General features: G+C 38.3%; 1 protein-coding gene across 2 annotated transcripts in view; it reads right to left on the bottom strand.

The window, feature by feature from the left end:
- Positions 1-8,237: 8,237 nt before the first annotated feature.
- The window catches only part of LOC133082991 (U2 small nuclear ribonucleoprotein auxiliary factor 35 kDa subunit-related protein 2-like), a 35,424-nt gene continuing 17,745 nt past the window's right edge, over positions 8,238-25,916 (bottom strand). For both annotated transcript variants that reach the window (XM_061179656.1, XM_061179657.1), the window contains 4 exons: positions 22,800-23,013; positions 12,504-12,559; positions 11,678-11,787; positions 8,238-8,908 (listed from right to left, as the gene is read on the bottom strand). In XM_061179656.1, the coding sequence (XP_061035639.1) occupies positions 8,469-8,908; positions 11,678-11,787; positions 12,504-12,559; positions 22,800-23,013 (820 nt within the window). In that variant the 3' untranslated portion in view covers positions 8,238-8,468. The remainder of the gene's footprint in view (positions 8,909-11,677; positions 11,788-12,503; positions 12,560-22,799; positions 23,014-25,916) is intronic.

Genomic DNA, 25,916 nt, shown 5'->3' with positions numbered 1-25,916 from the left:
CCTCCTACCTGGTCTCTTGACCTCCAGTCTTTCTCCTCCCAATTCATCTTCTGTTGTCAGAATGATCTTCCCAGATTATTTTGGAGTGTAAAACTCTCCATGCTTTCCTTTGACTATAGGCGAAAATGTATGCAAATCCATACAGATAAGCTTGCCTGATCTCCCCAGAGGGTTTAATGTCCCCTGCATTGGCAGGAGGTTTCTAAACCACTGCGCCACCAGGGAAGTCCCCCTCCATTGCTTATAGAGTGTGAACTTCTCCCTCAAAGTCGTATTTATCCAATGTTTTTCTCTTTGACTTGAACAGTAAGATACTTACTTCTCCTGTATAACTGAGCAAAGGGGTCAGGTACCCAGCTGAAGAAAGCCAAACTCTGAAAGTGGGAGTTTACAGCAAAATAAGAATCTATTGCAGGGCACCAAGCAAGGGAGTGGGAGACAAGCCTCGATCCACTGAAACTTGGTCTTTGAGTTAAGGGTTTTCAAAGGGGAAGAACAAAGAAGCTGGGGTTAACCATTGTCTTGTGACATTTCTTTCTTTCTTTCTTTCTTTATGGCTGTGTTGGGTCTTCGTTTCTGTGCGAGGGCTTTCTCTAGTTGTGGCAAGCGTGGGCCACTTTTCATCGCGATGCGCGGGCCCCTCACTATCGCGGCCTCTCTTGTTGCGGAGCACAGGCTCCAGACGCGCAGGCTCAGTAATTGCGGCTCACGGGCCCAGTTGCTCCGCGGCATGTGGGATCTTCCCGGACCAGGGCTCGAACCCGTGTCCCCTGCATTGGCAGGCAGATTCTCAACCACTGCGCCACCAGGGAAGCCCTTGTGACATTTCTTAATCATAGTTTTGGAAATCAGGATGTCTCTGATTTATGACAGTCTGGCCAGGTGGTCCATGGCCTGGGGGTCTGTCCGCTCATCTTGCCTTGGAGAAACAACCTGAGTTTGCATATTAACAATGATATCTGTAATAGCAATTTGAGTATATTAATATGTTATGGAAAACAGGAAATTTAGTCATCTGAATGTGGTTGATCAGTGTTCAGTTAGCACAAGATTGAGGTCAGGGAGACAAAAACGGAAAGAAAGTTTTGGATTGAGAGATTAATTATGAACTTGGTAAGGGAACTTGATTTTAGGGGGACTCGATTTTACCTTCACAAATCTGTCATGCATTTTCTAACACTGTTTCAGAATTGGAATTGTCTCGCTTTTATTTTTTTTAACCCAAAGGGGCTGCATGATTGATGTTGCCAGGGACCATTCATGCAATATATGATGCAAATATTTTGTTTCTTTGGGCACAGTTTAGACAAGTAAAGTAGGTGCTATGGATTTAACTTCCAAGTCTGCCCCTTCCTGGGTAATTTTTTCCAAGTCCTCACTCCTAAACGTCATCCTTAGGATGACTATAAGGAAAATTGAGATGTTGCCTTGTAAACTTTGCACCAATATAGAAATTAAAATACTACATTTACAACTCTTTGTTATTTTTCTAACAAAAATGAACAAGAAAAAAATGATTTTTTGTCCAACATTTAAAAAAAACATCTTTTAAAACAGTTCCCCCTGTGATTGATTGTCTTCACCTCTATACCTTGACACTTAAGTGGGTCAACCACATTTGAGTACTTTCCCTTGGGGATTAAATGTTGGTTAAAATGTCCTTCTTATTGAACAGACTTCACTGTAGTTCTGCTGTGATGCTAGCTGGAAATGGAGTTAATAGTAATATAGACTACTGTACTTTTAATGCCCTACCTGGGTTATATTCTGTTGTTTACTACTTAGTGCAAAATTCATTCAAAGAATATTAAATTTTAATCTTATATTTTATGGCTTTTAGGGGCTGCTTGAGAGGAAGTAAGTATAGTAGCAGTAACAAGGAACTGGGGAAAAAATAGAAAATCCTGTGTAAATTTACAATTTTTAAAATTCTAAACACCTCTTTCTGTTAATAGAAAAGAAATGGCTTAATGGCTGCCTTGGGGTAACATAGAAGATGAGACATATGAGACATTACTGTATTCTTTCCCAGCACCTTGGAATATTTTTTTTATACTGGAAATTTATTAGAAACCATGAATGCTTTGACAGGCTTGACTGATACAAGCTGAACTCAAATCTTTTCAGTAGAGCAAGTGTCATAAAAATAAAAACCCCCAAGTATTGCTGCTGACAATTTTTCTTTGTCTTACAAGAAATAGTACACTAAAATACTTTTTAAAAGAGAAAAAGTCCATTATTTGAGGGACACATGGATGCATGAGCGATGTTGGCCATGATTTTAATGAACTATAGACAGCTATACTCTTTAAAAAACTTTAAAAATAATTGACGAGGAGGACCGTATGTTGTGATTGTATTTTTTCAAATTATCATTTGTTTGTTTTTCAATCCGTAGTACCCAATAGAACTTTTTGCAATAATGGGAAGTGTTCTATAATCTGCACTTTCCAATATGGAAGTCCTTAGGTACAAATGACAACTGAGCACTTGAAATGTGACTAGATGAATGGCATGTAAGAGATGAATGGAATTTTAAATTTGGTTTAATTTTAGTTAACTTATTGAGATATGTACTGGGGTTCCTGTTTAAAATATTAAACAGTTTTAACTCTTTTCTCTCCCCGTGTATAATAAGATACACATGAATGAATTGGTATTTTGCCACTTAAATGGTATTTCAAAAAAATTTACTTGGAAAACCCTAATTATATGTAACTCTCTCGACTGAAAAAATTGATGGGTGTATGGAAATCATGGTGTCTTGAATTAAGTGAAAATATTTTCATGTAAGTCTAGCTTATGACTTCTTCAAGTCTATTCTATCTGAAACGAAAATGAACCCCTATGTCCTAAGTTGCACAGAGTATAACTTACATTTTATTGAATGTACAGGAGACACATTATATTTCTAGCAGTTGTTTTTGGCTAGTAGATGAATGCCCTAAAATTAGCAAATTAACTACAACTCCTGGTTTGACAATTTGAATATTGTGGCTAAATTTGTTGTTAGCATTAGGTGTTTGAAGATATTGAAAAGAAATTCTCAAACCTAGTCATTAACAGTGGAGAGGAATAAACTTAAACCAAGCCTCCCTTTGTTAGACTTGGCCTGTGCCATTTGGATGTGTTGTTGGAGTCTGAAGCAGCCAGCCATCAGACAGGAAATGAGAGCCATTAAATTAGAAACAGAGCCAACCAAGTCCATTTGCTAGGTGGATAGGGAATTACTCCCTTTACGGGAGACAGTTCTGAAAATGCACTTGGCAGTTCCCATTGCTTGTTTTTTTTTTAAAGATTTATTTTATTGATTGATTGATTGATTGCTATGTTGGGTCTTCGTTTCTGTGCTAGGGCTTTCTCCAGTTGCGGCAAGCAGGGGCCACTCCTCATCGCGGTGCACAGGCCTCTCACTATCGCGGCCTCTCTTGTTGCGGAGCACAGGCTCCAGATGCGCAGGCTCAGTAGTTGTGGCTCACGGGCCTAGCTGCTCCGCGGCATGTGGGATCCTCCCAGACCAGGGCTCGAACCCGTGTCGCCTGCATTAGCAGGCAGATTCTCAACCACTGCGCCACCAGGGAAGCCCCCATTGCTTGTTTTTATTACACATTCTTTTGGGGGAGGTACTGTATTATGAATATGTAACCTCTATCAACAGCAAAAGCTTATATTTGTGCATATTTGGGTTGGCCAAAAAGTTCCTTCGCTTTTAAAGTAAAAATAAAAGACACATTTTTCATTTTAACTAAGAACTTTATTGAACAATGTATTCACCCTTTTGTTCCACTACCTTTTGCCATTTTTCAGGCAACTTCGTAATTCCATCTTCCCAAAACTTTTTTATAATTTGAACAAAGAACTCTTCCAGGTGCCTTTTACAGTCTTCCAGGAAATTGAAATTTTTTCCATTAAGAGACTTTTGTAAAGACCTAAATAAATGGAAATCCAAAGGTGCAATGTCTGGGGAATATGGCAGATTAATTAGAACTGCCCAGCCAAGCTGTAACAGTTTTTGCCTGGTCGTCAAAGAAACATGTGGTCTTGCATTATCCTGATGGAAGATTATGCATTTTCTGTTGACTAATTCCGGACACTTTTCATCGAGTGCTGCTTTCAGTTGGCCTAATTGGGAGCAGTACTTCTTGGAATTAATTGTTTGGTTTTCTGGAAGGAGCTCATAATAGAAGACTCCCTTCCAATCCCACCATATACACAGCATCACCTTCTTTGGATGAAGACCGGCCTTTGGTGTGGTTGGTGGTGGTTCATTTCGCTTGCTCCATGATCTCTTCCATTCCACATTGTTGTGCAGTATCCACTTTTCATCGCCAGTCACAAGCGAACCGGTTTGCAGGGCAGAAGTTGAGACACAGATGTAGAGAACAAACGTATGGACACCAAGGGGGGAAAACTGCGGTGGGGTGGGGATGGTGGTGTGCTGAATTGGGCGATTGGGATTGACATGTATACAGCGATGTGTATAAAATTGATGACAGATTAAAAAAAAAAAAAAATCCCAGGAAAAGAGAAAAATGGAAAAAAAAAAAAAAAGGCTTGGGTATTGGGGCAGACTTTAGGAAGGGGTGGAACTTAGGCAGGGGTGGGGTTTAGGGTGGGGCAGGACCTAGGCGGGTGGGGGGTGACGTTTGAGCGTGGGGCGGGACTCAGGACCCAGGCAGCTGGAAAAGGCCCTGGGGGCGGGGCCTAGGTGGGGCGTGGGGCAGGGCCTCTGCTTAGGATCTGGGCTGAAGGGGTGAGGCAGCACGTGGAAAGGAGGGCCTCTGGAGTGGAGTTTCGGGGTAGGGCCCTGGGTGAGGTGTGTGGGTGGGGTTTAGGTCCAGCACGTTGGAGGGGGTCTCAGAGGGGGTCTCCGAGTGTAGAGGTCAGGCCCTGGGTGCGGTGCAGGGGCGGGGCTTGGGCTCTGAGTGGCAGGAGGGAGGCTCCGAGGGCAGAGGATTAGGCCCAGCAGCCCCACAGGCTCCCCAGTGCTAAGTGGACAGAGACAGTGCCGGCTGCATTCCCTTCCGCTCCTCCACGCCCCCCACTCCCCCAGGGTCTCCCCGATCCCCGCTGGACCCCGAACCACAGGTGGGTCCCGCTGGGTGCAGGAACTCCTCCCCTCCCCCAGCCGCCCCTCAGCGGGTGCCGGTCCTGGAGGTCCGGCCTTTACTTGTGCTCCCCCTTCCCTCCCTCCCTCTCCCTCAGGACCCTCGTGGCTGGAGAGGGCCTAGGTGGGCAGAGGATCAGGCCTGGGATCTCCATAGGCTCCCGGGCAGGGGAAACCTGGCCACGCTCCCTTCTGATACTCTGCCCTCCCAAGGGTTCCCCAATTTCCCCCTTTGGGCAAGGGATCTCTTCCCTTCCCCCAGCCGCCCTTCAGGGGCCCCAGTCCCGTCCCACCTCTTCTCCTCCCCCCATCACTCCCTCACTCCCTACCCGGCCGCTGGGGGTTCCTCCCATCCCCTTAGGTGTTCGTGGCCCCCCACCGGTGCCTGGTAGGTGCCCTAGTTGTGCGGAGACGCGAATTCCACGTCCTCGTATTCTGCCATCTTGACTCCGCCCCCCTGATGGTTTTAATACTCCAAGAAAAAGTGGAATGTTTATCAGGAATTCTTCATGACAGTATCTTGACAGAAAATACATTGCTTTCATCCCAAAGTGTTGCATAAGTCATTACTTAAAGCATGAATGTTCCTTCTTGGTGCTTGTTAAAGTGAAATTAATTTTGTCCCCTTAGTGCTTCCCTTCACTTAGGGCAGTTTCCTTCCCTGATGTATGTCTTCAGAGTTTACATTTTCACTTGCATATGCTGCATTGGATGTAAGCTTTGTTGTGACTGTGTCCAACATTCAGGCCATGTTAACATTGTCTTTATCACATCACCAATTTGTTGTAATAAATATCCAGTTCACACCACTGTAGTGTTTTTCTCTTTCCAAAAGTTAGTCAAACTAGGGAGAGTTGCTGAAGAATTTCTTTTTACAGTAAAATGTTAAATATTTATTTCCTTTTAAATGTAGCATTTGTTGTAAGCGCACACAAGGTAATGGAGATTTATGTAGTTTTCATACACTTTGTTAAAAAAATGTGGATTCTGTGCTACTTAAGACTTTATCTACATATTTTCAATCAATAAATGCCTCTTATGAAATTTTGCTGCAGTTGACTCTTGACCATTTCTCAATGAACAACTCAGATTTTTGCAGGTAGTAAAAAAGAACTTGATTCCTCTCACCCACTTTTCCTCCCACTCCAATTTTTTCTACTTTAAGTGCTAGCACAGTGAAATGGAATATTTGGAAACAGTACTGCCTAAATTGTATAAAACCAAAACCTAGGTGGGCGTGATAGGTAAGTGACCTATCAGTATAGGTGTTACAGATATGAATTATTGCATACTGAGGTATTTAAGGAAGAAATACCATTGTATTAAGTTATAAATCCCCCAAAATTGTAAGATTAAAGAGCCTCTGAACTATTCATTGAAAACAGGCTTTAGTGTCACTATTGGCAATGTGCAAATGGAATTTTTGAATCATAAATGGTAATTATAAATAAGGTAATTTAAGTTCAAGATGGACATTTTCAGGATAATGTACCCACTTAGTGATTTAAATACAGTTCCTTTCAAGAAGTACACTCCCTCCATGGCACTCATCTACATACACATCCATATTTGAGGGGAAAAGTGACCAATACCTCTTCAATACCTTGAGTTCAATGATTATTTTAACTACCCATGAACTATTAAAAGACACGTAACCCATTTAATCAAGTACCTCTTGATTATATTTAGCAAAATACTGAAAAGTTCTAAATTGTGGGACAATTATTATTAGTGAACCAGGTCAACAGAAAAGTTTTCATTTTTTACAATAGAGGCATTTAAAATCTGAAACAAACCAAGATCTGTAAGGTGAAATATACTCTTGTCTAACTTTGTTTTATTGACTGCAAATTAAAGTCTTGTATTCTTAATGTATATCACTTAGAAAACCATCTCAAATTTAATAAGTATTCACAAGTGTCAAATTGCCAAATGGCACACAGTGAAATTCAAGATTCAGTCAAGGAAAGTAACCAAAATTTATATAGAAATGAAGTGTGGGAGCATACTTGTTTTAACACCTGAAATTTAGGGATAATATCATGCTTTAAGCTTTCTCTATAGAAGAGTCTTCTCTTACTATTACATTGATTTTTGTATAGTTTAACACTAGACACATTCAATCCAATGACCCTATTACTGAAAATGATCAAAAAGAAAGCACCTTACTTCTGTACAAAGAACTCTATAAAACATTGCAAAAAAATGATGAACACTTGGTAGAAAACTGCCAATTTTTAGAGGGACCAAGAATCTGGGGTAGGAGGAAGAACAAAAAGTACTTTAAAACTGAGAAAATGAATTTTAAAATATAAGGTATTAAACTCATGTGTGGGGGAAAAGATTCCAATAGATTATTAATAAAGGCCAACACGATTCTTAAAAGAACCAAAGGATATATATATATATACAGAAAAACTTCAGCATCTGGTAAAGGTTAAAATGTGGGTTGTAGAGTCAGCAAAATTTACTGTCATAGATGATACAGTAAAATTTTTGTAGTTTTGTGGAGGGCAGTTGGAAATACTTTAATGTTATATCCCTTAATGTGATCTTATCATAAACGATGTGAAATTAAATACCTCTTATCACACCATTTTTCTTTGTTTACAGCTCAGAATAGCGTGAAATTAGAAGTTTAAAATAGGGCCTTCCCTGGTGGCACAGTGGTTGAGAATCTGCCTGCCAATGCAGGGGACACGGGTTCGAGCCCTGGTCTGGGAGGATCCCACATGCCGTGGAGCAACTAGGCCCGTGAGCCACAACTACTGAGCCTGCGCGTCTGGAGCCCATGCTCCGCAACAAGAGTGGCCGTGATAGTGAGAGGCCCACGCACCGCGATGAAGAGTGGCCCCCGCTTGCTGCAACTAGAGAAAGCCCTTGCACAGAAACGAAGACCCAACACAGCCAAAAAATAAATAAATAAATAATAATTAAAGGTGCTAATAATTTAAATTTAAAAAAAAGTTTAAAATAAAAGAGATGTGTTAAGTCAACTGACAAATCCACAATGTGAAGTGAATAAAAGTCATCTAGGAACAGATAAAATATGACAAAGTTTAATGGGAAAAAAGAAGTCCCATATGATCTTAACTATGTATAATAAAATATTTGTAATACCCATAAGAAGAGCAAAGGTAAAGCAATGCTCCAGTGTTAACCTCTAAGGGTTAGGATTATAAGTAACATTCATGATGTTTATATGTCTTCATGAATAGGTTTCATCTAAGTAGGCTTTTGCCAGACTTGCTAACCCATGTGAGCTGAGAGCCCTCTATCCAACTACGCAGCTGCCATAATAAAGGGAGTACAATTACTGAAGCACATGGTAAGTTTATTTGGATTTGGGACTCTGCAGAGTTCAGTCTTGGCTCCCCGACCTCCTCCTGCCGTAGCTCCTGGACCTGGAGGAACTCCGGCTGCGGCTCCGGCTGCCCCGGCCACGGCTGCGGCCCCTTTTCCTTCCTCTGCTTCGGGAACTGTGCCTCTCCCGGCTTTTGGACGTGTGCTTGTGAGATTTCTTGGCCCCATGGCTCCTCCTCCTCTTCCTCTCGGCCTCCCCGTTCCTGTTGTAGGAGTGGGCCGGCCCGGGGCTCCTCCTCCTCCGCGGCCTACTGTAGTAGTCGTCGTGGCGGCCCAGCCGCTCCCTCCTCTCTGAGTTCTTACTGAAGCAGGAGCCAGTCCGATCCGGAGACAGGTACACGTCTCGATTCGCTTCCCAAAATTCATTGTTGGGATTTCTGAACACGTGAAGAAAGTTGCAGTGTTTCCCTCTTGGACACTGCTGTATTTCAAATAAACCTGCAGTGGCACAGTGAGGAAACGGCATTTACTGCTGGCATTTCATCCTTTTCAGAAGGTACATTTCTGATGTTCGCTTGTGATAGGGCTATTTTCTCCCGGGTATTACTTAAAAACAGCCAGCATAAATTGATTTCATACTTTAGGTTCCAAGATTTCAAAAATATTCAAATGCTCTAACAAATAGCATTCTGAAACGTAAAGTTTCAATTAACAGGAACATCCCATTTCCCCACTGGATTATGATTCAGAACACAACCAAACAAATAGTGACCACACTATTTTCTTCCTAGGGTTTCACCATCCCACTGACTGACAGTGCAGATCCCCAAATTAATACTGTAGAACCATTCCTTGGAGTCTAGATGGTAGTGTGATTTGACGGCATGGTGCTGGCAAGACAGAATTACTGGTGAAAAGGGAGCACTCACTGTAGGTACAAGAACCTGTATTTTCTTTGTATTTTAAAATATGATGATAAACATTGCCCTACTGTTTCAAATTTACCAAGTTCTGTTAACATGAAAGATGCTTCTCAAAGTGGACTCTATTTTTTAACAAACCTTTGATGCTTTTAAACATTTTAAAATAGCAGTAAATTCCCCAAATATGTAAAACAGTTAAAAGTGAAATAAATACCTTCCTCCTTGATACTATATACAAAAAGTAACTCAAAAATGGATCTTAAACTTTGAGATGAAACTATAAAATTCTTTAAAAATAAATGTATTCAACCTCATCAAAATTAAAAACTGTGCTTCAAAGTACACCATCAAAAAAGTGAAAAAACATACACTATAAGATAATTTGCAGAGCATCTGTGATAAGGGACTTCTATTTAGATTATCTAAAGAACACTTAGAACTCAATAGTAAAAAGAAAAGAACCCAATTAAGAAACAGGCAAAGGACTTCATTTGAGATTTCTCCAAAAGATTATAAAAATGACCAGCAACTTCATAAAAAGATGTTCAACATAACTGGCCATTAGGAAAATGCAAATCAAAACCACAGTGAGATAACCATGTCATAGCTGGTAGGATAGGTAAAATTAAAAGAAAATTAACTGTATTTCAGGCATATAGAGAAGCTGGTACTCATACATTGCTGGTGGAATTATAAAATAATTCAGCTGCTTTAGAAAATGGTTTGGCAGTTTTTCAAAACATTAAACAGAATTACCATATGATCTTGCAACTATGCTACTAGGGCATGTACACAAAAGAAATGAAACATACTCACACAGAATCTGTACATCTTAGTAGCATTATACGTAATAACCAAAAGGTGGAAACAACCTAGGAGTCCATCAACTAATGAATAAATAAATAAAATGTAGTATACCACAGAAAGCAATATAATTTAATTATAAAAAGGAGTGAAGTTCTGATACATGCTATAATATGGATGTATCTTGCAAACATGCTAAGCAAAAGAAGCCAGACACAAAAGGTCAATATTGTATGATTCCATGTATATGAAATGTCCAGAATAGGCAAATCTATGGAGAGGGAGAGTAGATTACTGATTATCACGAGATGGGGGAGTAGAGAATGCAGAGTGGCTGCCAATGGGTGTCAGGTTCTTTGAGGGTGAAGAAAATGTTCTAAAATTAGATGTGATGGTCACACAGTTCTGAATGTAATAAAAAACACTGAATTCTGTACTTTAAAAGGATAAATTTTGTTAAGTGAATTGTATCTCAACACTACTGTTACTACAAAAAAAAAAGAAAGAAAAAGTAGAATAGCCTCTTCTTCTGGGGAAGTCTAAGTCACGAACAGAAGCACGTCACTGAAATCAAATGGGATTCCCAGGAACTGACAAAAACAACCTACCCTTACAGAGAAAACAATTTTCTCCCTTTCATCTTACGATTCTTAAAGCTTATGTTGAAATTGTTCTTTTAGTTTTACTTCTAAAAGCTACCTCCCAGGCCACTTTAACATGCTTTTAAAATGGCAGCATCTGCTAAGAGCAGGATGGCAAACCACTATTGTGATTCAGAATTTATAAGTTACATTTTTTTTAAATAAGAGATTTTAAGCAAGTGAGTACAAAGCAAACAAGCAAAAGTAACAGGGAAGAAAAGTATTCCCCAAAGGCATTTATAGCTTCATCTTTTTTCATCTGAGGCACTTGACAATTTGGCTAAGCCAATCTAACAGAAAGAAGTTTGAAAATAACAAGGCCAACAGAACTGCTAGATAGTCTCAGCAAAGGACTCACTCATTTTCTGATTTGGTGATCAGTGTTCATGAATTAGTCTGACAACACCCTTAACAGATTCTACACAGCTATAATCAACCTCTAACATACAAAACCAAGTATTTCATGTGAGGCAGAAAATATTACATGATGACATAACAAGATGATAGAATATTCATTAAGGATAGAAGATGGACAGAAAAAAACCACTCAAGTGAGGGGAGCCAAAGAATAGAAAACGCCTCTAGAACTGTGGTAAGTAAAATGTGGCTTATTAAAGTAGTACACAGAACTCAGAATCAAAGATTAGATAACCTGAGTCTGCTACCAATACACTGTGAACTCAGTTACTCATGGCATAACATGACCCACATGGTCTATTACAGATCTAAAATGTGATGTCCTTTATATAATGCTCATGTGTGGGAAGATGAGAGCTATTCCTTGTGATTCCGTTTTTTAAAAAACCCCTTTAACAGGTTGTTTTTTTTCTACAAAGAATGTCCTTTTATATAGCAGTGGAACAATCAAGGGAAAAAAATCATCATGGTATTTTACATACCACAAATTGCCATTTTCCATCGGGTCACTGGGCAGAATTCACACTGAAGCTGTCGTCCAGCATACCATCGTCCATTAAACAGAGAAAGGGCTGCTTGACATTCTTCTTCCCTTTATACCACAAATTAACAGATGCATTTTACAGTAATGTTCTAATATATAGATATAACCCTATTATTTATTAATCAACCCTTTTGTTAATTTACTATAGGACCGCAAAGTCACTACTGAGGGAGCCCTTATGAGAGCATTCAAGCTCCTAAAACTCAACATACACTAGGAATCTTTTTACTAACCCTCCAAAAGGTTTTGATGGATGCAAACCAGTTTCTTAATTCAAAAGAGTTGACTATTAAAAATGCAAAGTGTTTCCACTGTTAGAGCTTGTTCTTTTTCAGCTAGGATTGCTGTTGCTCTACAGTGGTTAATTTAACCAATCAGCTATGTAATGATCGAGGCAAATATCAAGACAAAATAATGATACATTAACTGTTTTCTTAGCGGGTAAAATATACCTATGATTTATATTGGCTTCAATTTCTGACACTTTCAATTTATACTTCTAAATTCTCTATTCTGGTTTTTCTTTTTTCAAGTTTTGTATCTTAATTACTATATACATAATAATATAACTATTGAAACTTGTTCAAAACCATATAAATACACAAAGAATACATTTTCTTTATCAGCTCTTGATGTTTGCATTGTTAAAAATATCATGCATATAAAAGATATATATCAGTGGAATAATCCCAGAAGTCAACATAAACAAAACAGATGTGCTACAAAACATGGACATATTTAATATTTATGTTCAGAATACTTACGATTGATATTGAACATACACATTGCCCCTCAGATGAGGTTCCAAGTTGCAGCTGACCTAAGGAGCAATGAAGTATTCTATCACAAAAAAACTTAAGGAAAAAAAAATTCAGTTATCAAATACACTTTGTCTAGGCTAGTATTACTCCATGTAGTTATCAAAAAAAGATTTCAAAACTGAGATACCTTACTCTCACTTTTATTAAAGGCATACTTCATCATGCAGCAGCACTGCAGGCCCCAATTATGTGATCTCTGTTGATCAGATTCATTCTTCAATAAATATAAAATGTTTCCATATGCATAAAACCACAAGAAATATAAATCAGTCATATACATGCCACTTTAATTTCCATTTTTGACTAAGATTGTAAAAAAATAAGTAGAATGTTACTTTCTTGAAATGTTGAAGCCATTTCACTGTATTCTTCCCTCTTGCTCACATAAGTGAACACCATCTTGAGAATGGGTATATCTTTGAATTCCAGATGCAAATATATATACACATATACATACGTATGAATGTATACAGACACAAATGCATATACATATATATTTATATAATGGTAGAAAAACCTACAAACATTCATAGTAAAGTTTAGATATTTTTTCCCAAAATAATTTTTTAAGTTTACCAATTTATTAGAATATGTTTATTAGAGCACCCCACTCCCCAAAAGGGAGGGGGACAGTATCAGTATTGAATTATACTATATATGATTTATAATACTACCCTTACAGGAAGAGTAAAAGGCCTCAGAACACAGTACAAGGAACCTTAGAGATGATTCAGCCCAGTTATCCCAAGGACCTTCTAAAAATTTCCATAATAAATGTTTAAAAAAGCTTTCATACCAAAAATTTACTAACTGCTTTCCATTTATAATTGCCAGTCTGATTAGCACAAGCTTTGCAATTAACATTACGGACATATCTCAGAGATATTTTGGGTTTGATTCCAGACCACTGCAGTAAATTGAACACTGCAATAAAATGAGTTACAGAAAGTTTTTGGTTTCTCAGAGCATATAATAATGTTTATCAAGAGTGCAAAAGCATTTATGTCTACGAAAAAAATGTACATACCTTAAAATGCTTTATTGCTAAAAAATGCTAACCATCAACTGAGCCTTCAGTGACTCATAATCTTTTTGCAATAGTAACATCAAAGATCACTGATCAGAGATACCATAACAAATATAATAAAGTGAAAAAATTTGAAATATTGCAAGAATTACAAAAATGTGACAGAGACACAAGCAAATGCAGTTGAAAAAATGGTGTCAATAGATTTGCTCAACATAGAGTTGCTATACACCTTCAATTTGTACAAAAACCTCAGATATCTGTGAAATGAAGTAAAATGAAGTATGCCTGTAAAGAGCTCATACAGAGAGCCCAGGGAACTTGGTGCATAGTTCTGCTAAATTTGATCCCCAAACAGAAACCTTGCTGGCCTTTGATCCAGCGTGGGCAAGTAAACTAACTCATAGCTCCACCAACGGATGAGTACAGCTTTCAGTCCACCTATCAAGAAACGTTAACTGGAGCACATGGGAAACTGTATAGCCCACAGTACAGCCAATGTTACAGTAACAATTGAAAAGAGCACAGCCCATAGCTTTCCCTGTCTGCAGTGTAAAGCCAATGATCCTATCTGGCCAAGAATTCAGTGCATAGTCTTGCCTGATTTGAGTCCCCAAACAACATGCTTAACTGACCTTGGGACTTTTTCCTGCCCTGTGAGGGCAAAGAAAATTCATATCCCTACCTACTGCTGACTATAGTAACGAGAACTAACCATCTAGGACAGCAGTCCCCAACCTTTTTGGCACCAGGGGCCTGTTTCATGGAAGATAAATTTTCCACAGACTGGGGGTGGGGTCCGAGGGGGCAGAGGGGAATGGTTCAAGTGGAAATGCAAGTGATGGGGAGCAGCAGATGAAGCTTCGCTCGCTCGCCCACCATATTCACCTCCTGCTGGGTGGCCTGGTTCCTAACAGGCCACAGATGGGTACCGGCCCACGGCCTGGAGGTTGGGGATGCATGATCTAGGAAACTGAACCAGAGAACCCAGGCAACCATAGTCTTCCTTGTGCAGGGAACCAAGCCAGCAATCCTCTCCAACTGTTATCAGCCAGCTCTGCCTCCTCCCCCACCATCTCAGAGCTTAGGCAGTGGCCTGGTGCAAAAATAGACCCTGACAAGAAGCCCCACCTGCCAAATGACACTATCAACTCACATTTCCAGGACTCTAAGTTAGGCTTGGAGAAGAGACTTCTGGTGAAAAGACTGCTTCCTCAAATGTATCAATGTTAAGAAATCAAGGACCATGAAAAATCAGGGTAACATGGCACCATCAGCGGAAACTAATAAAGCTCTAATAAGTGAAAAGAAAGAAATGGAGAATTATAAACTGGTAAACAAATTCAAAACAATCCTCTTAAAGAAGTTTAGTAAGCTACAAGAACACACAGGCAAACAACTTAAAGGAAATTAGGAAAACAATGCATAAAGAAAACAAAAAGTTCAACTAAGAGAAGATAAACAAAAATAAATTAGGAAAAATAAAAATTCTAGAGATAAAGGATACAGTGACTAAACTGAAGAGAACCTCAATAGCAGACTTGACCTAAGAATCAATTATTTAGAAGACAGGACATTTGAAATTATACAATCAGAGGAGCAAAAAGAAAAAACAAAAAAGAGTGAAGAAAGTCTACAGGACTTATGGGATACCACCAACGGAAACAATATTTGCATTATGAGAATCCCAGAAGGAAGGAGAAAGAGAAAGGGACAAAAAGTATATTTAAAGCAATAATGACTGGAAACTTCTCAAAGCTGGAAAGAGAAATGACAGATCCATGAGGCATGAAAGGCCCAAAATGGCTAAACCAAGACATTGTAAATTATACTGTCTAAAGTAAATGACAAAAAAAAACAAAAAACAAATTGAAAGCAAGAGTAAAGTGACAAGTCACATACAAGGGGAAGAAATCCTCCTTACCCCCCTGCATAAGAAAATAGGTGGATTTCTCAACAGAAATCTTTCAGGCCAGGAGAGAATGGAATGATATATTCATAATACTGAAAAGAAAAAAAGTCAACCAAGAATACCATACCTAGCGAAGCTGTCCTTCAAAAATGAAGCAAATATAAACACTTCCCTGAACAAAGAAAATCTAAGGGAGTTCATCACTACTAGACCTGCCTTACAAGAAATGCTAAAGAAAGTTCTTCAAATGGAAGTAAAAGGACACGAATTACATCATAAAAATGTTTCACTGGCAATGCTAAATTTTCAGTCAAAGTCATTACCATCTCTAATACAGAACCGGTGCTGTATAATTCACTTACAACTCTAGTTTAAAAGTTTAATCATATTAAAGATAACCAGGGGAATTCCCTGATAGTCTGGTGGTTAGGACTATGTGCTTCCACTGCAGAGGGCACAGGTTCAATTCCTGGTCAGGGAACTAAGATCCGTGGTACAGCCCGAAAAAAAAAAAAAGAGAGAGAGAAAGGAAATCACACAAGGATAAGGACTAAGGAAAACATATATTGATATACACTCCTCCTGTATAGGGAAGAGTCTTTCTAACAAGAGCCAAAATCAATAAAACATCGATACATTTGACTACATAAAAAAAATTAAAGATAACCATAATTAGAATAATTTGCCACCGCAAACACTATATAAAAAACAGGTAAACTGCAATATAACATCAATAAGCTAAAGTGTGAGGGGAGGAAATGTAAAAGTGTAAAATTTAGGAATGTAAGGCTCACGGTAACAAGGAAAAAACCTGTAGTAGTTACACAAAGGAACACGATAAAAAAGTCAAAGTGCACTGATACAGATGACATCAAATCTTTTTTTTTTTTAAATATTTTATTTGTCTTCTTCCCTCCCTCATACTCAAGTCCTAGGCATTTTTGCATTTGATGGGTCAGGAATATGAGCCCAATGTGGGGATGTGCCATCTTTTCTTTTTTTTTAATACATTAAAAAATTTTATTTATTTATTTTCATTTTTGGCTGCGTCAGGTCTTTGTTGTGGCATGCAGGATCTTTGTTGAGGCACCTGGGCTTCTCTCTAGGTGCAGTGTGTGGGCTCCAGAGCGCCTGGGCTCTGTAGTTTGTGGCACCCGGGCTCTCTAGTTGAGGCACATGAGCTTAGTTGTCCTGAACCATGTGGGATCTTACTTCCCCAACCAGGGATTGAACCCACGTCCCCTGCATTGGAAGGTGGATTCTTTACCACTGGACCGCCAAGGAAGTCCCAACATCAAATTGCAAAAGAAGAAAAAAGACGAGAGCAGGATAAGAAACAAGCAACAATGGGTCTACAAAACAGTTAGAAAACAATGAAAAAAATGGCAATTATTATTTTCAAAAAATCTACAAACAATAAATGCTGGAGAGGGTGTAGAGAAAAGGGAACCCTCCTACACTGCTGGTGGGAATGTAAGTTAATGCAGCCACTATGGAGAACAGTATGGCGGTTCTTCAAAAAATTAAAAATAAATCTACCATATGATCTAGGAAACCCACTTCTGGGTATTTATCTGAAGATACTGAGAACATTTATTCAAAAAAAAAATAGGCATCCTGATGTTCACTACAGCAGTATTTACAATAGCAAAGACATGGTAACAAACTAAGTGTCCACTGATGGACGAGTGGGTTAAAAAAAAGTGACATAAATAAATACACACACACACACACACACACACACACACACACACACACACACACAGTGGAATATTATTCAGCCATAAAAAAGGAAAAAATCCTGCTATTTTTGACAACATGGGTAGATGCTGAGGGCATTATGCTAAGTGAAATAAGTCAGACAGAGAAAGACAAATACAGTGTGATCTCACTTACATGTGGAATCTTAAAAACAAATACAAAAGCAAAAACGAACTTACTGAAAAAGAGATCAGATTTATGGTTACCAGAGTTGGGGGAACTGGATGAAGGTGGTCAAAAGGTACAAACTTCCAGTTATAAGATAAATAAGTAGTGGGAGGTATAGTGATTATAGTTAACACTGTTGTGTAATATATCTGAAAGTTAAGACAGTAAATCCTCAGAGTCCTCATCACAAGGGAAAAAACATTTTTTTATTAATTATATGAGGTGATGAATGTAACTAAACTTGCTGTGATAATCATTTTGCGATATGTATAGGTCATTACGTGGGACACCATAAACTTATAAAGTGCCGTATGTCAATTATATTTTAATACATCTGAAAGAAAAAATACACCATAGAGCTCAGAATTTTAAGCAAAAGAAAATTTTAGATAGTGGTTATGCATGAACAGTGAGATTTCCATTAAGGAGCTGTAAGTTTTGAAAGCAGTATGATTTAGAGATCTCAAGAAGGAATACAGTGATAATTCACTTTTGAGATGAGGAAAAGTCATGAAGAGGTGAAGTGACATGTTCTGGAGCACAGGGTTAGTCAAACCACACTGACTCCATGGCCTGTGACAGGCACTTCCACTTCACTTTTTATTAGTTGTACAGTCATTCCTTGGTTTCCTTACAGGATTGGTTCCAGGACTCCTTGGATACCAAAATCCATGGATGCTCAAGTCTCTTATATAAAAGGGTACAATATTTGCACATAACCTATGCACATTCTCCCATAAACTTTAAATCATCTCTGGATTACTTATAATACCTAATACAATGTAAATGCTATATAAGTAGCTGTCAGTGTGTGGCAAATTCAAGTTCTGCTTTTTGGGAACTTTTTGGATTTGGGGGTGGGGGCTGGGGAATACCTTCAATCCACCGCTGGTTGTATCTGCAGTTGCAGAATCTGCAAATGTGGAACGTACAGATATAGAGGGCAAACTGTACCGAGAATTAGTGCGAAGACAGGACGATATATAGAACAGTAGCAAAATATAAGAGGAAAGAAAATTTTTAAAGAAATGAAAAAAAAACTCAGAGTCAGTAAACAAAACTATAGCTCTGAATTTAGAAATTAAATTTACTCTTGAACTATGGCAAGAGTGTCCCTTACTAGAAGTTGCTGTGTTGTTTTATTTTCAACTTACATTTCCAACTATCAGAAAAAAAAAAATCCATAGCTTTAATTCCATCTTTTTTCAAATTACATGACAGCCTCTGCTTTAACATAACAAAATCATTAAGCTCACAATCTGATCAAAGCATAAATAAGGTAGGAGGCTTCTCTATCAGGATTCCACTATTGGTTCTTGAGAGCAAAAGGTATCAGACCTGACTTTAACACCTGACCTTTAAAAATATTTTTTAAAAATTATGTGTAAAATCTATGGGATGCAGCAAAAGCAGTGCTAAGAGGGAAGTTTACAACAATACAAGCCTACCTCAAGAAACAGGAAACATCTCGAATAAACAACCTAACATTGCACCTAAAGCAATTAGAGAAAGAAGAACAAAAAAACCCCAAAGCTAGCAGAAGGAAAGAAATCATAAAGATCAGATCAGAAATAAATGAAAAAGAAATGAAGGAAACAATAGCAAAAATCAATGAAACTAAAAGCTGGTTCTTTGAGAAGATAAACAAAATTGATAAACCATTAGCCAGACTCATCAAGAGAAAAAGGGAGAAGACTCAAATCAATAGAATTAGAAATGAAAAAGAAGTAACCACTGACACTGCAGAAATACAAACGATCATGAGAGATTACTACAAGCAACTCTATGCCAATAAAATGGACAACCTGGAAGAAATGGACAGATTCTTAGAAATGCACAACCTGCCAAGACTGAACCAGGAAGAAATAGAAAATATGAACAGACCAATCACAAGCACTGAAATTGAAACTGTGATTAAAAATCTTCCAACACACAAAAGCCCAGGACCAGATGGCTTCACAGGCGAATTCTATCAAACATTTAGAGAAGAGCTAACACCTCTCCTTCGCAAACTCTTCCAAAATATTGCAGAGGGAGGAACACTCCCCAACTCATTCTACGAGGCCACCATCACCCTGATACCAAAACCAGACAAAGATGTCACAAAGAAAGAAAACTACAGGCCAATATCACTGATGAACATAGATGCAAAAATCCTCAACAAAATACTAGCAAACAGAATCCAACAGCACATTAAAAGGATCATACACCATGATCAAGTGGGGTTTATTCCAGGAATGCAAGGATTCTTCAATATACGCAAATCAATCAACGTGATACATCATATTAACAAATTGAAGGAGAAAAACCATATGATCATCTCAACAGATGCAGAGAAAGCTTTTGACAAAATTCAACACCCATTTATGATAAAAGCCCTGCAGAAAGTAGGCATAGAGGAAACTTTCCTCAACATAATAAAGGCCATATATGACAAACCCACAGCCAACATTGTCCTCAATGGTGAAAAACTGAAACCATTTCCACTAAGATCAGGAACAAGACAAGGTTGCCCACTCTCACCACTATTATTCAACATAGTTTTGGAAGTCCTAGCCACGGCAATCAGAGAAGAAAAAGAAATAAAAAGAATCCAAATCGGAAAAGAAGAAGTAAAGCTGTCACTGTTTGCAGATGACATGATACTATACATTGAGAATCCTAAAGATGCTACCAGAAAACTACTAGAGCTAATCAATGAATTTGGTAAAGTAGCAGGATACAAAATTAATGCACAGAAATCTCTTGCATTCCTATACACTAATGATGAAAAATCTGAAAGTGAAATTAAGAAAACACTCCCGTTTACCATTGCAACAAAAAGAATAAAATATCTAGGAATAAACCTACCTAAGGAGACAAAAGACCTGTATGCAGAAAATTATAGGACACTGATGAAAGAAATTAAAGATGATACAAATAGATGGAGAGATATACCATGTTCTTGGATTGGAAGAATCAACATTGTGAAAATGACTCTACTACCCAAAGCAATCTACAGATTCAATGCAATCCCTATCAAACTACCACTGGCATTTTTCACAGAACTAGAACCAAAAATTTCACAATTTGTATGGAAACACAAAAGACCATGAATAGCCAAAACAATCTTGAGAACGAAAAATGGAGCTGGAGGAATCAGGCTCCCTGACTTCAGACTATATTACAAAGCTACAGTAATCAAGACAGTTTGGTAGTGGCACAAAAACAGAAATATAGATCAATGGAACAGGATAGAAAGCCCAGAGATAAACCCACGCACATATGGTCACCTTATCTTTGATAAGGGAGGCAAGCATATACAGTGGAGAAAAGACAGCCTCTTCAATAAGTGGTGCTGGGAAAATTGGACAGGTACATGTAAAAGTATGAAATTAGAACACTCCCTGACACCATACACAAAAATAAACTCAAAATGGATTAAAGACCTAAGTGTAAGGCCAGACACTATCAAACTCTTAGAGGAAAACATAGGCAGAACACTCTATGACATAAATCACAGCAAGATCCTTTTTGACCCAGCTCCTAGAGAAATGGAAATAAAAACACAAATAAACAAATGGGACCTAATGAAACTTAAAAGCTTTTGCACAGCAAAGGAAACCATAAACAAGACCAAAAGACAACCCTCAGAATGGGAGAAAATATTTGCAATTGAAGCAACTGACAAAGGATTAATCTCCAAGATTTACAAGCAGCTCATGCAGCTCAATAACAAAAAAACAAACAACCAAATCCAAAAATGGGCAGAAGACCTAAATAGACATTTCTCCAAAGAAGATATACAGATTGTCAACAGACACATGAAAGAATGCTCAACATCATTAATCATTAGAGAAATGCAAATCAAAACTACAATGAGGTATCATCTCACACCGGTCAGAATGGCCATCATCAAAAAATCTAGAAACAATAAATGCTGGAGAGGGTGTGGAGAAAAGGGAACACTCTGGCACTGTTGGTGGGAATGAAAATTGATACAGCCACTATGGAGAACAGTATGGAGGTTCCTTAAAAAACTAAAAATAGAACTACCATACGACCCAGCAATCCCACTACTGGGCATATACCCTGAGAAAACCATAATTCAAAAAGAGTCATGTACCAAAATGTTCATTGCAGCTCTATTTACAATAGCCAGGACATGGAAGCAACCTAAGTGTCCATCATCGGATGAATCGATAAAGAAGATGTGGCACATATATACAATGGAATATTACTGAGCCATAAAAAGAAATGAAATGGAGGTATTTGTAATGAGGTGGATGGAGTTAGAGTCTGTCATACAGAGTGAAGTAAGTCAGAAAGAGAAAAACAAATACAGTATGCTAACACATATATATGGAATCTAAGGAAAAAAAAAAAAAAGGTCATGAAGAACCTAGTGGCAAGATGGGAATAAAGACACAGACCTACTAGAGAATGGACTTGAGGATATGGGGAGGGGGAGGGGTGAGATGTGACAGGGTGAGAGAGTGTCATGGACATATACACACTACCAAATGTAAAATAGATAGCTAGTGGGAAGCAGCCGCATAGCACAGGGAGATCAGCTCGGTGCTTTGTGACCACCTAGAGGGGTGGGATAGGGAGGGTGGGAGGGAGGGAGATGCAAGAGGGAAGAGATATGGGAACATATGTATATGTATAACTGATTCACTTTGTTATAAAGCAGAAACTAACACCATTGTAAAGCAATTATACCTCAATAAAGATGTTTTAAAAAAAAAAATTATGTGTAATTTGCATTCCTTTACTCAGTAACACAAACCATGATTTTTGGAACATTATGTTCTGTTTGAAAATATCCAATCTATAAACACAATCTAAAAAAAGTCAAGGTTTATGTTCTTTGGTAGTTCCAGAAGAAATAATGCATACTTTGGGCAGAAGTTGCAAGCTGGCACTATCAACATAAAACATCAATCAGCAAGCTGTGTTACAATGCAGTTGTAGCTGAGACCAACTACAAGTAAGGAGGTGCATTCCCCATCATACGCAGCCCCTTAATGAATGCTTGGACAGCTGTCTGCAGAGGACCTTATGCAGAGAATTCACAGTTTGGAAAAGAGGGGGAACATAAAGGTACTGAATGGACAAAAGATCTTTTCTCATCAAAACCTCAGAACCCAGGAAATGTCATGCTAGTACCTGTTTAAGATTTCAAGTAGCACCTCTACTGTATTGCAATGAGGTGGATGGAGAGGGAGACAGAAGGAATTAACATTTCCTTCCAACATGGTGCCAGGCCCTACACCACAGCGCACGACCCACCCAGGTGGAGAGCCTGTGCCCTCGCTTTCCCATCCCATCCAGTACTTCAGAGGGAGGTGAACTAGTCCCGTCCTCCACGCGCACTGCATGTGCCCACCTTGAACTGGACCACTTTCCCCACGTTCTTGAACTCGGGGAGCACGTCGTCATAGAAGTCCAGGAACTGCTGGTAGGTCTCCTCTTCGCTGTACTCCAGACTTGCGTCGGGGTCATAGTCGTCCCTTCTGCACTGCTCCATTCCAAATGTCGTAAACATGCTTTTAATAAGAAGGGTGGGACTCGATGCCGGGAAATTGTGTTTACGTGAACACCTGCAACAACAGTTAATCTTATTCTATATATAATATTTTACAGTTTCCACGGCATTTTATGTTTTTTCTCTGATCCTTGCAACCCCCTACGACAATCATGGGTAGTATTTCCCCCACTTTGCAAAGAAGCAAGCTGAGGCCTAAAAAAGCTCAGTTGTCTAAGTCACATGGCTTGTGAGAGATGATCCAGATCTGACCACCTTACAGTCTAGTGCCTGTTTGTTATATGGCATTATATATATATAATTTAATTTTTATTTAAGAAACAATGTTAATCTTTATGAAAAACAGGATTCTTTTTTGCAGTTTCAACTGGGTCAGGGCTGCACTGACTTAACTCACTTGCACTTGAATAATTTAAAAAATGCTTCATATGACCTTTATTATTATTTACTTTCTTGTCCTAAGATAACGTGAGAAAAAAAATTTTTATTTCAAGGTTCCAAGTAATTAACAGTTCATGGTTAATATTTTGTAGTTAAAAACTGGTCAGCACTTATTAGACATTATGGGGCGGGTGGGGGGGGATGTCCAACAATAGGGAATTAGTTAAGTAAACTATGATGTATCCATAGATTGGAATGTTGTACAACCACCGAAAATTGAGTAGACCTGGGTTTACTGCCATAAGAAAACATTCATGATCTATTTTTACTGAATAAAATAGGCTACAAAATAGTACATATACTTTATGGTGCTATTTTTGTAAAACAAAAAATATTTACACATATATACTTAAACAAACATCTGGAAAGCTAACATGTCTAAAATGGGGATTTTTTCTTAATAATAAGCATTTCTGATTTTTATAATCAGAGAAAATAAAACTGTATTTTAAAAAAAACAAAAAACAAAACAAAACAAAAACTGGTCAGTCATGGATCCCAGAGACTTGGGGGAAGAGAGAAATGCGGAGTTGTTTCATGGGTACAGAGGTTCAGTTTTGTAAGACAAAAAAGTATATAGAGATTATACATCTATGTACCTACTGAGATAATGCATACAGAATGCCCAATACAAATCATGCATAGGTCTGAAATGTTCAGCATTAACTAATGTGAAATTTTCTACTCTCCAAATGACCTTCTAGATTATTCAATTTGTAATGTGATCCGTATTCCCAAGCAGCTACCTACAGAATTGGGAGGACTTACCTTGGTTGGCACTGTTAACTGTAAAGTGGAATTTTATAGCTGTAAATAAATATAGTAGCAAACAAGCACCTTAATTAATGAATTTAAAATTCTGTTCACAGGATTATAACCCAGATCTAGTTTCTAGGGTGTCAAATGAACATCTGTGAATTTTGGGACAGAGCCAAGTCACCGTTTAGGGAAAATCCCCACCGTACCTGGAAATACCCACACAAGCTTGAGTGTATTAAAAAATGATGGCCTGACAGCTCCTACTGAAAAGTTAACTAAGTGGTATTTTTGAAGGCATGGTACTGATCCTGTTTGATTCCCAGAATCACCTGAAAAGAACTGGAACGCATTAAAATGCAGTCAAATGTACTGCATATTCAAAATAACTTGTTTCCTTCTCTCTGCCTTGCTTCCCATTTCCTCTATTTTATTTAACTTAGTATGTAGCCTTTTACAGTCACTTCTGGAAGAAGGTAAGATATAAATAAATACTCAAGACAGATATGAGCATCTTGAGTATCATTAGTAGTTATGTTCTTTTGGTGGGCAGGGGGAGGAAAGAACTCTCAAAGCCGTGACTCCAAAAAATGCCAATTCCAGAAAGATTCCAGATTTGAACTTAGTACTACTTATAAAAACATGCAACCAAAGAAATGCTTAGGTTATGAATGTATTTCTCCAATGATCTCGCAAACCTTAACAGAAAAGAATGCTTGAAATGATCTGGGGCAAGTCACTACAGTTTTCTGTAGAAGTGGAACAGTAAATTTGTCTGAGAAGATGGCCCTGGATTTAACTGCTAATCCACAGACTTTTATCTCACAACTCGTCACCTGAATGACGAAAATGCCTGACTAACTCATATATATATATATATATTTTTTGGACAGTGTTAATGCTAATTTCATATGCCTGTGAAAGTATTAAGAACTGTAACAAACTAATCTGACCACTGTGGATATTTCCTTGAAACAACTCTCAGGTGTGGGTTTTCAGAGTGTGACGTTCCTTTCCCCTTTCCGTAAATTAAGTACAGTCAACTGATTTCCTAAAACTGTTTAGGATATCTCCCTTCTTCTCACATAAACCCAATAAAAGGACAGTCTTTTTTTTTGCCTTGCTGTGTGGCTTGTGGGATCTTAGTTCCCCAACCAGGAATTGAACCTGGGCCCTCCGCAGTGAAAGTGCCGAGTCCTAATCACTGGATCACCAGGGAACTCCCAAGTATAACCTTAAAGTCTTAAAATTCACGGAAATATTGCAGTACAACATAAACAAGGGATCAGGCAGCTAAAATCTTGAAATGAAACTTGAACTTTAAGTTCAACTATGCACACAAATGTGAACATATTCTGAGTCTCAGCTGTCTTCCAAACATAATCCACCAAATATTTATGAGGGGGAGTATATTAAATCAATGAATTATTACTATTTTTGATGAGATTAAACCTACATTTGGGTTCTAAAGGTTACTAAATGGAATAAAATCCCTCTACTTGGTTAGTTCCTGGTTCCTCAAGAGGACGCTTTCACTGTACACCGCACTTTATAAATCCTTTCACAGATACCCTGGACAAGTATAATCCCAACTATATAACAAAAAGGGAGTTACATATTCTACAATAATGGCTCTCAATCCTGGGGCACACTGAAAACATCTGGAGACATTTCAAAATGTCTGACATTTTGATTAACATAATTTGAGGTGAGGCTAAAGAATATATATTTTTAAAGTTTTTAATATGATCGTAATGTGAT

Source organism: Eubalaena glacialis, unplaced genomic scaffold (genome assembly GCF_028564815.1).
Source record: "Eubalaena glacialis isolate mEubGla1 unplaced genomic scaffold, mEubGla1.1.hap2.+ XY H_3, whole genome shotgun sequence".
Lineage (NCBI taxonomy): Eukaryota > Metazoa > Chordata > Mammalia > Artiodactyla > Balaenidae > Eubalaena > Eubalaena glacialis.
This window is presented reverse-complemented; position numbering and strand designations above follow the sequence as displayed.